This window comes from Saccopteryx leptura, chromosome 11 (assembly GCF_036850995.1).
Source record: "Saccopteryx leptura isolate mSacLep1 chromosome 11, mSacLep1_pri_phased_curated, whole genome shotgun sequence".
Lineage (NCBI taxonomy): Eukaryota > Metazoa > Chordata > Mammalia > Chiroptera > Emballonuridae > Saccopteryx > Saccopteryx leptura.
Window position 1 is genome coordinate 80,408,770 of NC_089513.1, and position 17,216 is coordinate 80,425,985.

At 47.3% G+C, this 17,216-nt stretch overlaps 1 protein-coding gene across 1 annotated transcript; it reads right to left on the bottom strand.

The window, feature by feature from the left end:
- Positions 1-1,617: 1,617 nt before the first annotated feature.
- LOC136382933 (butyrophilin subfamily 3 member A3-like) lies at positions 1,618-16,113 on the bottom strand. The gene is made up of 10 exons (XM_066352317.1): positions 15,991-16,113; positions 11,536-11,620; positions 10,977-11,318; positions 8,878-9,159; positions 7,378-7,578; positions 7,219-7,272; positions 7,139-7,165; positions 5,553-5,576; positions 5,214-5,240; positions 1,618-2,829 (listed from the first exon to the last, which is right to left on the bottom strand). The coding sequence occupies exons 2-10, from the start codon at positions 11,612-11,614 to the stop codon at positions 2,303-2,305; spliced, it is 1,563 nt and encodes a 520-aa protein (XP_066208414.1). The 5' UTR covers positions 11,615-11,620; positions 15,991-16,113; the 3' UTR covers positions 1,618-2,302.
- Positions 16,114-17,216: the final 1,103 nt, after the last annotated feature.

Sequence of the window (17,216 nt, forward strand, 5' to 3'; positions counted from 1 at the left end):
GTATAGAAACCAAAACCTTTAATCCAATATACAAACAAGGAAGTCTCTGATACAAAGTCACTTATCTGAAGCATAATGGGATTCCTCATGAGAGTGTACCACCCCACATCAAAAAGGGTGGGAAAGGCTTAGTCTTAAAACTAAGCCTTAGGCTATAACCACCCTACTTCTTTACAGCCTGTCCGCCCACATCCAATGCAAACTATAAGCAAGCAAAGTATATATTATTATTTACAAACATATTTGACCAACAGAGGGGTAAGGGGGGGGGCATGGCTCTTCTTTTAGAAATACCAGTGTAAAGCCAGAAGCCAGGGCCAGGGCCACCATCACAGCCGCCCAACCCATGCAGGTTCGCATTGGATTCGGACAGTCGGTAAAGAAACAGCGGAGCCAAAAACTGATGGGCCATAGTCTTTAATTCTAGCTTGCACCCGGTGGGCAAGTAAAAATACACACTGGGCTCCAAAACCCAGTCACATTCAGTGCTCACAAAGCCACTGACTTATCCGAGTTTCCTAGAATCAAAGGTTTCTAGCTCACCAGACTTATTCACCTCTGTTCCCCATCTCCTTCCTTATCCCAAATACAAACTCTACACAAACTGGCATCTCACTCAGCACTCCGCCATCTTGGCTGCTTCTCCTGGTCTCCTCCATGTGGCCTTTCTCTGCGCTCCTCTGCTCTCTCTTCTAATGATAATCTCAGGAACCAAGCGCCCAAACTCTGTTCTGCCCCCATTTTATATTGTAGCTTCACAACCTCTAATCCAATATACAAAATAGGGAAGTCTCCAATACAGTCACTTCTGTGAGGCCTGATTGGATTGTACCACCCCACAGCAAAAAGGGTGGAAAGGCTTAAATCCCAAAACCAAGCCCCAGGCTACAAGGATTCTGCCTGCCTTTAGCCCACCCCAACACACATTAATATCACCTGGGCGATGGCCTCCTCGTGTTATCTTTAACAAAGTGAGCATAATACATTTTATCTGCCCAACAACCAGTATTAACAGTTTTGCAGTTCCTTGACACCTTATCACAGTTTATGAAACTTAACAGCAGCAATACAAAACTTATACAATAAAGATTTTGTGAAAGTGTTGCAAGGAGGAAAACTGTGAAACTGTGGTGAGTCAATTGTGGGAGCTGAAAACCTAGAAGTAGCTCAGCAGAAGAGTGAAGAATACTAACAAACTCCTTCAACAAATATAACTTCACAGCCACATGCCCAGTGGAGGGAATTGAATGGGAGATGATCCTGTGATGAGGAGGAAGAGTGCCTTCTCCCCAGGACCCACCAGTTAAAAGGAACCTTAGGACCCTAGCTGGGTAGCTCAATGGTTGAGAGCATTGTCCCAATATGCCAAGGTTGATACCCTCAAGATATGGGTTTGGTGAACACATAAATGGAACAATAAATCTCTCCATTCCTCTCCCTTCTCTCTCTCTGAAATCAATAATAAGATGAAATTTTAAAAATAAAAGGAACCTTTGGTAACATCAGCGGTGGAATGTCCTTTTCCTTGATATGGATTCCTCAACGTGATAAAAAATTTCACTGAACTTCATCTAGCACCCTTCTGTTTCTCAAATTCAGGATGGTTCATCTTTGTAATCACAGGTCACATTCTTGGTCACTGAGAAGCATTCTCTGTATGAAGACATCCTGCAGAGCTAGCCAGTGAAGGGGTGGACCATGGCTCTGACAGTCCACCTTGAAGGATCCCAGTAGGGTGTGGCATTCATAGTCACCTACAGTGACCTCTACCCTTGGTGCCCTGGGAAGGAAACCTCAGGGCTTCACAGGACCCTGCCCAGCAAGAACAATTGGCTGCAAAGGAACAGACTATAGGGAGAGGGCAGAGGTCAAGCATCTCCCAGCAACAGTACTTTCTGTGTGATTTATAGATGTCACTTAAAATGAGGATTAGTGAGTGAAATTCCCGTGAAGCATTCAGCACCACACTCATTACATTCTAAGTTGTCTATAAATACTAACTATGGTTGTTAGAAGTTGGCTGAGTCACCTTTGGAAAGTTACCTCACCTCCTGCACCCTAGTCTCCTCCGTCATGTGGAAAAACTGAATTAATATTAGTGAAGTGCTTCACTCAGTGTCGTTTCAGTAAGTACTTTATTGTTGTGACATCTTGCTGTTAGAGTCTCTCAGCTCCAGGCTGGGTAGGGAGGGCAGAGTTATTTCAGCCCGAGGGTCCTCATTTGCATCAGCTGAGCCAGAGACACTAGGGTCTTCAGGGGAGGGTCAGTCACTTGGTCAAACGCAAGCGAACTCCTCACTTATTACTGCGCTGGGCAAATGGTCAAGGGAGTGGGCGCCAATGAAGAAATCTTAAAAAAAGGCCACACAGGTCCAGAGAAGGAGGTGTGCAGGAAGGTGCAGATGTGCGATCCATCGATGGCATTGTAGAAGGAGACCTCCCCCGACTCATAGTCTAGAAAAACCCCCGCTCTTTCAGGGGCTTTGACAACTGTCAGTTTGGTCCTGAGGTCGGTGAGAGCCTGGTAGACATGCCCATTATACAGCTCCATTGTCCAGAATCCATTCTCGGGTTTTATTTTAACCCAAAATTTTCTCTCCACATTCTCCCTACACACCCCAACTTGCCACTGCTTCCTGTTCCCCACTTCCACCTCCCAGAAATGTCTCCCCGACGTGAAGCTCTCAGAGCCCAGCACGCTGTAATGCCAAAAAAATCTTTTGGGGTTGTCTGGCACTTTCTGGCGTGTGTCTGCCCACTGTAGTCTCCTCTGGTCTTCAGAAACGCGGAGGGTGGGGTGCGCGGTGTCCGGATCCAGAAGCACATCCGCTGCAGGGGGTTCGGGTGGGGTGGTGTCAGTCATGGCAGCCGGACTCCAGAGCCTCAGCCCTCATGGCCTGGGTCTGGCTGAGGAGGCCCGAGAGCAGAGCCCGGGGTCCCCGGCCGGCCCTGAATGCTGCCCTCAGCAATGCCCTGAGAAAGCAGGGGTCTTGTGTTCAGTGAAGGGGGCGGAGGGGGTGGGGGAAGGGCGGGATCCATCCAGTCTGCCATCTGGGCTGGCGCCTTCCTTCTGCCTTTTCCGGTTCCCTCCCCACAGAGGCGGATATAACAGCGGTGCACCAGGAACGCACCCTGGGCCCGACTTCTGAAGGGCCCCGCAAAACCCCAGTTACTACGCTGCATACTATACACATCCTGCGCTGCATAGACCCGGTGCCCAGGGTCTCAACCGCCTCCGCCTCCCCCACAGGACTGTGCCCACCTGTGCTGCAGAGTATCAGGGACTCACACTTCAGCCCTTGCTCCCTCCTGAGCTGGGTGACTTCCTTTCTGCAAAGACTCTTGCTTACAGACACAAGCTACATATTAGCTTGAGTCTCAATTTCATGTTTAAAAACGAGAGTAAAAATACTAACCTCTAGGGTAGAATGAAACAAACTGTGGTATATTTAGCATGTAGGAAGGGCCTGTTGTGATGATAGATTTATGTCTCTTCTGTGCTTGGGGTCCTGCTGGCGGTTCTAATGCTACCGGACAACTCCTCATTCAGTCCCTACCCAGCTGGGCCCCAAATCAGTCCTCTGTGGACAGCATCCCTGGGCTCCCTCACCTCTGGTACCGGCTGGGTTTGGCCAAGAGGAGGGACCAGCTGAGACAGGAAGGAGAAAGGAAAGAGGCCCAGCACTGACTCCCCCACTTCCTCCACTGGAGATGCTCTGACAGAGCCTGACTCCTCTCAGGCAGCCTCTCCCTGAGCTCCAGCTTCCTCTGGGCTCCAGTGACTGCTCCCTGTCTCTCCCCCTTCAGCCTAGGGGTGGTGACAGCTCCCACTGTGGGAGCCCTGGGGCACCATTCATCCTTGCTGGTTTCCTTTAATGCCACCCCTGCCCATGCTAGTAGTTCCTTCTCTATCCCTCCTTCTTCACTGTGCAGATGTGGCTGTGAAAGAACCGACTGCATCTCTGTGTCACTGATTTTCTTCATCTTTTCATGCTGTGACCTCTGACCAACCTCACTGTCCTCAGCAAGCACACCACAGCCTGCTAGGTGGTGATTATATGTGCTCCTTAAATATAGTCATAAATTTTTTTGTGAGTAACAGAATTACATGACAACAGAGGTCAATACCAAACTACTAATAGTATCAATTATAAAAATTCACCCAGGCCCTGGCCTGTTGGCTCAGAGTAGAGCATCGGCCCAGCGTGTGGAGTCCTGGGTTTGATTCCTGGCCAGAACACACAGGAGAAGCGCCCACATGCTTCTCCATCCTTCCACCTCTCCTTTCTTTCTGTCTCTCTCTTTCCCTCCCGCATCCCAGACTCCATTGGAGCAAACTTGGCCTGGACGCTGAGGACGGCTGCATGGCCTCCACCTCAGGTGTTAGGAATGGCTCTGGCCGCAATGGAGCAACACCCCAGATGGGCAGAGCATCGGCTCCTAGTGGGCATGCCGGGTGGATCCCAGTCAGGTGCATGTGGGAGTCTGTCTCTCTACCTCCCCGCTTCTCACTTCAGAAAAATGCAAACAAACAAATCATCCACCACAAGACCACCAGGAGGTATGGCCTGGTGCTACCACATTCCCTGTCTTTGTCCTGTCAATCATTAGTACCTGAATTATACTACAAAAAATAGTGCTGTATCAGGTCTGTTAGTGGTGAATAGTTTGTGCAGATTACTAGGTTATCTGTCCACGGTGACCCTACACCCTGTGAGTAAATTATAATGTTTTTAGGCCTTAAGATACCTTCTCCTTACAGTGGCCATTACTGTTGGACATCCATTTTGAACAGGCTATCTCTTTTCTGTGGGTGTTTTGAACAATATGCATTTATTACATCATTTAGTCTTTACCAGAGCCTTCACATAGTCAGAATTATCATAAAATGAGGACACTAAAGCTCAGAAACATTGTGTAACCTGAGGACACACAGGGGCAGGAGGGGCGGACACTGGGTCAGGTCCCATCCTGACTCTCCTGCAGCCCCTTCCCCCAGCTGCACCCCTCCTGCCTCTTCCTTCCCACAAGGACCTGTGGAGCCCAGGACAGCAGCTGTCCCTGGTTCTCTGTGTCCTCAGAAGAAGGTGGGCACACCTTGGAGGCCAGCACCTCAAATCAACCCCAGACTCCCCCAGTCAAGAATTAGAGAAGAAAAAGGAAGCAGAATTCCCTCAGTTGTTGTCCTTGGGAACATAGAGTGACTCACTCACCAGGTTGGAAGAGGGCTGTCTTCCAGTCTGAAAGGAAGGAGACACAGACAAGGAAAGGTCATCATTTCTGTTCTTTCCCCACTACCCCCCTCACTAAACCTCTTCTCCCTCCTCTCCTCAGTCTCTTCCAACATCCGGTTTCCTGCATCTACAGCTCTGCGGCTCAGGCATGAAACCTCTCTGCATGTTGGGTTTTTCTCCATCACACTAGAGCTGCAGGCGACATGGCCATGCTGAGCTCAGGTGTGCGGGGCGGGCATCTGTGTCAGCAGAGTGTCTCATTCCTCACCAGGAGACAGAGGGTTTAACTGCTTTGTAGACAGCATCAGAGTCACTCACCAGCATAGTCCCGAGGCTTCCCACCTGCAAGGGGAGACAGCAGAGTCACCTGAACTGTAATTTCTGAAGTTTTCTTTCTCTTCCTCTTGCATCCAATTTTTCTCTTGGTCTCTCTCCCCCCTTCCTGCCTCCCCCTCTGCCTGTTCAGTTCTCTGCTCCCCCCTCTTTAAATCAACTGCATCTAGTGGCCCTGCAGGCACCCTGCACGAGCTGTCCCAGCTGTCACTGCAGATCTGTGTGTACCTGTCTGCACAGCAGTCACCCTTGTCTGTGGCTTCACTTTCCAAAGTTTTCATTACCTTCAGTCAACAGCAGTTAGAAAATATCAAGTGGGAAATTTCAGAAAGAAACAATTCATAAGGTTTAAATAACACCATCTGTGTAGCATGATGACATCTCGTGCTGTGGGCTCCGATCTGAAATCTGCCATTTTGCAAACGAAACTTTGGTCTGGCTAGTCCACCCTGTGCGCCTCCTACCCCTTTAGCAACGTCAGAGCCATCTCCATGACCAGATCCACGTGGCAGTAGCACAGTGTTTGTGCTCAATTCACCGTTATTTTACTTAATACTGACCCCAAAGCATAAGAGTCGTGATGCTGGAAGGTGCATGTGCCAAGAAGCATTCCTTTAGTGAAAAGGCAAAGGCCTACTGTGCACAGCGGCTGCCACTCTCTGTGGTTTCAGGAACCCACTGGGCTTCTTGGAACGTATCCCCCTTGGAGGAGGGGTGACTACCTTACTCCTGTCCCTGGACATACCTGGGAGTAGGCTCACCTTGTGCATACGTACATGTGTGTGTATATGTGCTAGAATCCGTCTATCTCAATCTGTATTACTTCCTGCCGATTTTTGAAAAGAATTAAACAACTTTTTCAGATACTCTTTGTTTAGCAGTTATGATTAATTTGTGAAAACTAACAATGTAGTCACTCCTCTCTCTCTCTCTCTCTCTCTCTCTCTCTCTCTCTCTCTCTTTAGTGAGACAGATTATGAGATGTACTGTGAGACAGACTCCCGCATGCCTTCTCAGTAGGATCCACCTGGGATCCACCCAGCAACCCCCCTGTGAGGCAGAAGCTCCAATTAGCTGAGCTATCCTCAGCGCCTGAGGCCAGTGCTCGAACTAATCAAGCCACTGGCTACAGGAGGGAAAGAGCAAGAGAAGACAGGGAGGGGCAGAGAGCAGATGGTTGCTTTTCATGTGCGCCCTGAGCGGGGAATCCAACCCTGGACGTCCGCCAGCTGCGTGAAACCACTGGCCAGGGCACCACTCTTCTTCTTAAGAGACACTTCTCTGTCCTCTGGTTTCTTCTCAGCAGACTACAGACTGTGTAAAGCCACCAGGGAGGGGAGGACCTCACACACTGAGTCCACCTCCCCCGCCCCTGTCCTTTCTTGTGTCCCCTGGATGTCCCGGTGCGAGCGGCCCCTGGTGGAGACAGATGCCCCTTCTCCATTGAGAAAACCCCTGTCCGGCTGCCCCATCAGCGTCCTTATCTCCCCCACCCCCGGGCGGTGAGGGGTGAGGGAAGGGCGGGATCATATCCGAGCAGAGAGTCTGAGACGAGGGTCCGGGCCACTCACGCGGCAGGTACTGCACCTTCCGCCACCCTGCGGGGAACAAGTGAGGAGTCAGTGACGCGCCTGACGCAGGGACCCTGGACCCCGGGACGCGCGGGGCGGGGACCGGTACTTACTGAGTTCGCGCTGCAGCTTCTCTGGAAATAAGCAGAAAAAGTCCCGTCACGGGGATGGAGGGGGGACGGGCGCGGTGGGGGCGCGGGCTGGGGCGGGGCGGTCGCGCTCCTGCAGCCGGGACTCACCTTTGGCGCTTCGCTCCCGCTCCTTCTCTGCCTGTGCTGCTTCTTTCTCCCTTCGCTCCCACTCCTTCTCCGCGCACAGACCCTCGTTTGTCTTCTGCTGTCGCCACAGGAAGAACCCCGCCGCCACCAGGAGCCCCAGCAGAGCCGGCAGGGTCACCGCTAAAGCCACCACCCAGGGTCGCCTCCTCCAGAAGAGGGGACCTGCAAAGGGACAGCCGCTTGCTTACCCGGTGGGGTCTCGGGCAGAAAGGGATCGTTCTCTTCCCAAAGTGCCCTGCACTCTCACTGTCACATGACACTATTGCCTTGAAGTGTCTGGCTCTCACATGAGAATAGTCTGAATATCAAAAACTATGTAACAAGTCTCCTCTCCACTCCCTCCACCCCCTCCACCATCAATTACTCCTCATTAGTCAGCTTTACACGTGATTAAGCATCTGAACTTGCAGCTGGAGGGCCTCGGTGCAAAATCTGGGTCATCTGCTTGGCTAGCATGTGACCTGGAACCAATGCCTTCACCACTCTGTTCCGGGTGTCCCAACAGGTAAAGGGTTATATGAATGCTTGTAAAGTGCCGGACACATAGCGAGTGCCATGCAAGTGTTCATTACATTTTAAAAGTAGAAATATAATCTTGTTTTCTCTTGTTTGCACCAAAGTCGCCACTCTGCACCAGCTGGTCTGGCGCTTGCTCTCTCTGTTCAGTGTCTTGGGGACCGTCCATGTCAGCACAGAGAGACGTCTGCGTTTCCTCTCACAGTGTAACCCTCCACTGCGTACAAGTCCCTCACTTGAGGGCACAGCACACTCCCGAACTTTGTATTATTATAATTAATGGTGTGAGAAATTATGTTTTACTATGGTCCTTTCAGACAGATGCAATCTGATCTGTCAGATTAATTTCCAGAACTGGAATTTTGGATCAATAAATAAATACTTTGGATAAAGATTGGTGTATTGTTCTCAATAGAAGTGTAGCCAAGATATACAAAAAAATACCAAATTATAAAAGAAGCGTCTAAAAGTGACTGTCTCCTCACAATCCTGCCATCAGAATGTATTGTAAACCACCTTGTTTTGTTTTCCTGCCCATCTCTTAAGTGGAAAACGTCACAACTCAGGGAGTTTGGACATCCTTTCATGATACAATTCCTTTCTGTGAACTGATAATTCATATTGTTTGTTTATTTTTCTACTGTTTTTTTTATATTTTAAGAAGATTAGCACTTTCTCTAGGATATAGGTTGTACATAATTTCTCTCCATATTGCTATATTTTTGCTAATCAACTATTTGCACACAATTCCCATTGTCTGTCAGTCTGCGGCATGCACAAAAAGCTCAGAAGATGTCTGTGACATAAACAACTTTATGGGGGAAAGAAGCACCCAGGTCCCTGCTCTGTGCCTTACGTCCACTGCAAAGACTCAAGTCAGCAGCAGAGAGTCAGTGCCTGCCCCCAGGGGCCACAGCTAAGCACAGGTAGCAGCAGGGCACTCACCTGCAATGGAAACCCTGGCTGTCCTTTCCTGGCTGAGCAGGGGGTTTCTGAAGATACAGGAGATCCCCCTCCCAGAGTCGCTTTCCACAGTCACAGATGCTGTGGCTGCATACAGACCCCGGCTGTCTGCAGTCACAGGTGCTGCCACAGCGGGCAAGTTCTGTCCCCTGTCATCTCTCCACTGGATGTGGGGCTGAGGATACCAGCCTGCAGACGTGCACTCCAGACGGATCCCTCCATCCTCATAACCTTTCAATTCAATGAGGAGATCAGAGCCCAGCGCTGTGGAAGGAAAAGTGAGCCTGGATTACGGGGAGCCCTCTGTACTGCTGAGGGTCTCCTCAAGAATGGAGGGCACTCTCACACCAGAGAACTCCAACCGGGTTACACTGAGGAGCTCTTTACAGATGTGTGCTGTGCTGGAGAAACTGTTCTATGATGTGACCATTGCCTGATCATCACTGGACCCTTGTAGTTGATTTAGCTAGATATTGGCTAAAACAAAGATTGCTTCCCCTGTATCCCCTTAGAGACTACTGGACCCTTCCCCCTTCCCCATGCCCCAGACAAGCCAGTTCCTGGAAGAGGCCCTCATCCTGCCCAGGGTAGTCATGTAAGTATTTTTCCGTTTGCTGGGCATTTTCCCAGTATTCCTGTCTACCCTTCTCTGTCCTGTATAAGCCTCTGCCTTTGCCATGTGGTGGGAGGACACGCACCTTGTCTTGCTTCTGCCCTAGTTGTGCATTGTATGTAAGTCCACGTGGTAAACTCTTGATGGAGTTAATGCTAGAGTAGGCAACCATTTTTTCAGGTCTCTGGACCCAGGAGAATTTTCATAACGTGGTTATAGAGAAGGGATAATAACTACATGAGAGAGAGCTGACCTGAGGCAGGTACAATGGAGCTGTAACCACTGTCCCCAAACCATTAAACCCCAGGTGAGGTGGATGGCAGCCATGTGAAGACCTGAGAGAACAGAGCCGTACAGGGAAGGCTTTCTTGAGAGGAACTGTGGTCTTCAGGAAAGGACTGTAGATGGTTGAGGAGATCCTGCAATGACAGAGCTAGGACTTCCCGCACTACATTTTGTCCTCTCCTAGGCTCCCCATTGACCAGTCCCAGCAGAAGCCACAAGGTAAGGTTGTGTCCTGAGAATGAAAAATGAAGCCCTGACATCTGAACAGGAGATAGTTCATCAAAAGCAGCATCAGACAAGAGCACTTTGTCACTGTGATGAATTAGGAGAAGATCGGGACACTCAACAATCTGGCACCGAGAGAAACATGACTGGTGTCCAGACCACAGCAGCAACCAGTGGCTGCACCAGTCTGCATTCCCACCAGCAGTGCAGGAGGGTTCCCTTTTCTCCACATTCTTGCCAGAACTTATTCTGTGTTGTTTTGTTGATGAGCGCCATTCTGACTGGTGTGAGGTGGTATCTTATTGTGGTTTTAATTTGCATTTCTCTAATGATTAGTGATGTTAAACATTTTTTCACCTGCCTATTGACCATCTGTATGTCCTCTTTGGAGAAGTGTCTATTCATTTCTTGTGCCCATTTTTTTGATTAAATTGTTTGTCTTCTTGGTGTTTAGTTTTACAAGTTCTTTATAAATTTTGGTTATTAATCCCTTACAGATGTATTGTCGAATAGGCAGTAAGCTCACCGACATCTATCGCAGCAATATATTTGCTGATTTATCTCCACAGGCAAATGAAATAAAAGACTGGATAAACAAATGGAACTATATTAAACTAAAAAGCTTTTGCACAGCTAAAGAAAATATAAACAGAATAAAAAGACAAACCACACAATGGGAGAACATATTCGACAATACATCTGATAAGGGGTTTTTCCACTGTTCTTATCCCTGATTTCCACGTCCTTGCTGAGGCCCTGGTGGCCGCCATGAGGAAGTTCTTCACCTGATAAAGAAGGGACTGTCCCTGAAGGAAAGCCTCTGTCTGTCAAGGTCCTCAGAGAGGCAGAGTTGGAAGGCAGAGGAAACAGGAGCTGGTGAGTAGTCAGCTCTGAGGTGTGTGTGGAGACTGTGCCCCAGGCCCCACAGAAGAACAATGAGAACAGACCTGAGGCTCACCTGCTACCTTCAGCTGCATCAGGGCTTTGTCATAGAAGTCTCCATCTTGGAAATAACACTGGTAGTCTCCGCTGTCAGAGAGAGTGATGTTGTGAATCCGGAGAGCAGCCTTCCCCTCAGTGATGTCTTCTTTTAAAATCGAAGTTCTCCCTCGATACTCTGCTGCCTCTGTCTCTTCCTTCCCATGTGCATACGTGAGCACTTCCTGCCAGGGGCTGGGTCGCACCCACATCAGCTCCATGTCCTCAGCGTTCATCTTTGGGGACAGGTGACAGGGCAGCTCAGCATCTTCACCCACCACGGCCAGGATGGGGTCAGCAGGTCCAACCACAGTAAACTGAGCTGCTCAAAAGAAGGGGGTGCTTCATCAGTGAAAGTGGGTGCCAGAGGGTAAGGAGGTGTCCAAGGCAAGGAGCATGAACTAACAAGCACCTGGAAGGGCCCTCAATCCCAGCAGAAGTACCATCTGGATGGACCTTCCTGGGATGGGGGAAAGTCCCAGGTTCTGACTTGACACTGTAGGTCACTGTTCCAGAGACACACTCAGAACCGGTCCTACCTGAACAGGTGGTGAGCAGCTGGACCAAGACGAAACAGACAGGGAGATCAGGCAGGTGGAAGGCCAAGGACCTCTCCATTTTTACCTGTTGTGTAGACAGAGAGAGACCAAAAGGAGATGGATAGAAATGATGATCTGGAAAAACATGGAGAATTCCCCAAGGACACGTCTGCCTCCCCCTTCCCAGACCAACTCGGGTGTGTCGGGAGCCGATCTACAACTGCTGGCTGACAAGGTCACAGCAGGAGAAGACCCACAACTCCTGGCTGACAAGGTCACAGCAGGAGAAGACCCACAACTGCTGGCTGACAAGGTCACAGTAGGAGAAGATCAAAAACTGCTGATTGACAAAGTCACAGCAGAGAAGACCAACGGCTGCTGGTTGACAAAGTCACAGCAGAGAAGACCAATGGCTGCGGGTTGACAAAGTCACCGCAAAGGAAAGGAACAACGATACTTCCCCCTTTGACCTTTTTGAATTAATCTGGCCTTATATCCCCCCTTCTCTGGGTGTGTGCTATCATTTATGGCACAGGGATAATAGTACCATGCTTTCCCTGTAGATTCATAGTAATTTTTTTGGAAATGAGACAGAGGGTGTGAGTTCCATAGAAAAGCCTATGAGCCCCTTGAACTGGGCTCATAGACATAAGAAGCTGGCTATGATATCCCTCGTAAAGGGTTAAGTTTGTAGGAGAATTTCTTCTTATTAATCATGTTAGAAAGAATAGATTGTGACTTATGAATAGGTAGGAAACAGTAACTATACACAGAGCACCTTTCAGCCTTCACTTAATTCATCACTTTTCCTCCCTAGCCTTTTCATGTGGTAGAGTAAAGAAACTTTCCATTCTTCTTGCATACCTGACCTGCAGGTGGTGGAACACTCTGAGAAAAGTAAAGTTAAAACTTAATTAGTGTATGAATATAGTAAATAAATAAAATTTGACTAGACAATAGTATCCTAGACAAGGTAGAGTTATTAATCAGTACTGACCTTTTGGAAGTTTGTATCAATATTGTTATTGCTGTTCAAGTTATTGTATAAATGTACTTTTAATGACTTACCACCTGATTTATAGTTTATAGAAATGAATTAACTCTTACCTAGAAAATGTAACCATAGTGAAACAAAAACAATGACTAATCAATGTATTCTGAATACCATGTGATTGTAACTTAGTGTGTGTGCATAAAAGGAAAGCTAGACCAGCAATTGAGAGAAATGCCTGGCAGTAAATGCTAACTAGAGAATAAAGAGAAAGAAAAAAATTTGGCTCTTTCACTCGATTCGCGCCGACGCCGTCTCTTCCTGTGGGACCCCTGGATTCCCCCCGGGGCTGGACCCCGGCACGGGTGCAAGTAGATCACTGGTGACCAGAGAGCCTCTTCCACAAACGTCTGCTTCTGAGTCTCTTAACCTTTCATTCCAACGTGGTACACATTCCTAAAATACGTAACGATAAATGAACGCCCCTGGACCCTAGCCATCAGGAAACCCTGGGCTCTACCCTGAGGACGTGGACAGAAGCCTTCACTTACCCACAATTCCCTGGGACAGCCAGCTCCCGCCTCCCCCATCACACTCTGAGGAGCACAGGACCCTCCTCCCTGAGTCCCGGATTCACTGGAGTCCCCACAGTCTATGCTCAGCACACCAGCCAGAGGTTCCTGACTCACTTCCCCTCCCTCCTCCACTCACCCCTTCCGGGGCTCCCCTACACTCAGAGCAGGAGCTGAAGTCCTCTGTACCCTGTAGTATTATAATCACCTGAATGTTTTAAAATTTAAAAGTTTTCATAGTGGAGAATATATTTTCACTTATTTTGAGGAGATTTACTGTTTTTATTCCTGAGTATGGACCATTCTATAAATAAATAGATAAATAAAATTAAGAAAACTGAAATAATATATAATGATAATTATATACTTTGTTTCATATGACCATCAATACTTTGGGTATATTCTGGCCACATACATATAACAAATGCCTTGTAATATATTTTATCCCTTGACCTACAAATTCCAATTGCAGGAATTACTCTTAAATAAAATGCCTGGTATTAATCTCAAAATTTATGTTTAAAGTTCATCAAAATAGAGCTTACCATAGCAAAATGTAGACACAGTTTAAAAACCTAAATTGGGTCCTATTTTGTTAAAATTATAAATAAGAACTCTTTGCTAAAAACATGATTCCTAAACCTACAGCTAACATAATGCTCAATGGTAAAAAGCTGACAGCTTTTCCTCTAAGATCAGAAATAAGAAAAAAATGCCCACTATCACCACTTCTGTTCAATACAGTATCAGAACTCTTAAGACCAGCTATCAGATGAGACACAGGAATAAAAAACATACAATGCATAGAGAGAGAAGTAAAGCTGTCATCATTTGCAGATGACATCATACAATATATAAAAAAGCCTGAGTACTCCACCAAAAAACTATTGCATCTAATAAATGAATCCATTAACATGGCAGGATAGAAAATTAGAAACCTGTTGCATTTCCATACAGCAATGATGAATAATCAGAAGGAGTTTTAAAAATTTCATCAAAAAGCATAAAATACCTAGGAATAAAATTAACCAGAATTGAAAGACCTTCACTCTGAAAAATAAGGCAATGAAGAAAGAGATCAAAGAGGATGCAAATAAATGGAAGAATATACTGTGCTTATAGGTTGGAAAAATTAATGTTGTTAAAATGTCTCTACTGCCTAAAGCAAGATACGGATTCAATGTTACCCCCATTGAAATACCAACAGCCTTCATCCCGAAAGTAGAACAATTAATGGTAAAATTTATATGAACCCGCCCCCCAAAAAAGAAACAAAACAAGAAAAAGCTAAATAGCCAAAGAAATCATGAGGAAAACAATAGTTAAAATTTTTAAAAAATAATAAAAAAAGGTAAGAGAAAAAGTCGAAAAAAGTGGAGGTATCATCTTTCTTGATACGAAAAGGCTACACTAAGAAAAACAGCGTGGTGCTGGCATAAAAACAGACACACACTTCAATGAGACCAAGTAAAAAGTCCGGAAATAAATCTGCAATATGTGGCCAATTAATCAGTGACAAAGGAAGAAAGAGTATGCAATGGGTTAAAGACAGTTTCTTCAAAACAATGGTGGGAAGACTAGACAGGCACATGCAAAGGACTGTAACTGGATCACTTTCTCACACCATATACAAGAATGAATGCAAAATGGGTTAAAGATTTTACTTAATACTGAAACTGTAAAACTAGAAGGAAACAGAAGCAATGGTCTTTCTGAGATCGCTCTTAGTAATATCTTTTTGGATATGTGTCCTTGGGCAAGGGCAACAGAAAAATAAACAAATAGGACCAAATCAAACTAAAATGCTTGTGCAAAATAAAAAGACAACCTACTGAATAAATAAACCATCCAGCAAGAGGTAAATATTGGTAATTTGTAAGAAACTCATGCAACTTAATATAAAGACACCAACAATGTGATTTTAAAAATGGGCAGAGGCCTGAACAAGCATTTCTCCAAAGAGGAGGTGAGGAGACCAACAGACAATGAACTGAAAACCTCTCTGTGGTCAGACAATGTGCTGTTCATCCATTCTCCACGTTGGTCCAGGTTTTCCTATATTACAAGATAACTCTGTAGTGAACATATTTACATATAGATCTTTAAGACACGCACCTCTCTTTTAGAATCCCTTGGAATACATTCCCAGAAAGGAGCAGGAGAGCCTGTAAGAGGACTTTGCTCTTTTCTTTTCTTTTCTTTTTTCTTTTCTTTTCTTCTCTTCTCTTCTCTTTTCTTTCCTTCTTTCTTCCTTCCTTCCTTTCTTCTTTTCCAACTGACAGGAGGGGAGACAGATAGACAGACTCTCACATATGCCCTGGTCGGGATTCACCCAGCAACTGCCTGTCTGTGGCCAATGGTCTGCTCATCTGGGACCATGCTCACAATCGAGCTATTTCTAGTGTTTGAGGTGGAGGCCCCAGGGACCCATCCTCAGTGCCCAGGGCCAATGCACTCAAACTAGTCAAACCATAGCAGCAGGAGGGAGAAAGAGAGACAGAGAGAGAGAGAGTGGGGAAGGGGAGGGGTGGAGAAGCAAATGGTCGCTTCTCCTAACTGCCCTGAACAGAAATTGAATCCAGGATATCCACACACCAGGCCAGCACTTTATCACTGAGCCGACCGGCCAGGACTCAGCTCCTTTCTGACCACAGGAAGATCCTAGGAACGTGCAGCTGGGAAGCTCCCTCATTCCAGGTGTCTGTCTCCCACAGATTTCCCAGTGCAGGCATGGCCTTGCCCTGCCTCTGTGGGCACACCTGTGCCCTCACCTGCCTGTTCACAGCACCACACTCCTCCTCTGGGTGAGGAACGTCCTGCAGGCTCACCAGCTTCTCAGCCTCTCCCCAAAGGGTCCCTGGAGCCCTGCTTTTACCAAGTCCCCCTACTTACCCTTGGCACCCCCAGATGAAAGTCACAGAACAAAGACTCTCAGTAGTTCTCCATTATATTTCAGTTTCTGATCCGGAAGAAAGGGTGGGGAAAAGGAAAGCTTGCTCAGGAGGAGAAACAGTGCAAAGTCCCCATTTGAAAGCACTTGATTTCTGATTGGCTTAGAATTCTGCGTCTCATAGGTCGCTGGGCAGAAACCAGTGGGCAAGGTCAGCATGAACAGGGACACTGTATTGGGTGGTACCAGTGAAGACCAGCTCCAGCCCTGATTCCCACACTCTGGGTCTCCCTGTGTGTTTACCTGTTTGAATCACTCCTGGGTGTGGATATGTGTGATCAGTATTTCATTATACACCCCTACTTTATGTCTTTTACATCTTAATGCCTCTATCATTAAACTAAGCAGATAAATGAACAGATGTTATGTGTGAGGAGAGGAAGGTGTTTGCTGACATCTCTTATAGCAGAGCCCCGTGAAAGTATGAACAGAAAGAAACCAGACCCACCCACCTTCTGTGCCACCTCTGAAATTCAGGTCTCAGGTCAAAAACCCAAATATTACAATTTTTAGGTGTGCGAGGCAGTGCTGCCAATGACCTACGGGCACGCTTGATATTTCTCAAGGAATTTTTATTTGGAGTGCTGCTGGGAAGGTTCATCCATGCTCCGTGTCTTCTGTCTGCTGCCTTTGGATTTTCAGGTGTATTTACTCTCCTCTGTCAGCAGGAGTCAGTGTTCCCTGAGTTTAGACTGGATAGTCTGTGAATGGGTTTCTGTTAGTGGTCTTTGGGACCGACAGGGTCTCCAGGTGGAGACTCTAGGGCATCCTAAGCCTCTTTAATTTGGTCTCAGGTGGCAAGTATAGCTCTCAGGACTTTCATGTGACTTTGGCTGATGGAATTTGACGATTCAGATTGAGTTTAGTCTCTATGTTCGAGGTGTCTGGTCAGCTGTGGAATATCTGTTCCCCACTTCTTATTCGTCATCAAGCCCAGTTTGGGAGGGTGGAGGGTTCTGCAGTGTGTCCATTCCCCTTGGTGATGGGAGAGGCCGAGGGACTAAGTGTGAGCCAGTGCTTTGTAGGTGGAAGTTGTTGGGTTGTGTTTGTCCAGAGCCTTCCAATACTTCCCACTGCTTCCTTTCTCTAGGGTGGAGCACCACCTCTGGAGCTGGAGCACAGCAGCCGTCTTGTCACCAAGAGGCAACCTCAAGAATGGAAGCCACAG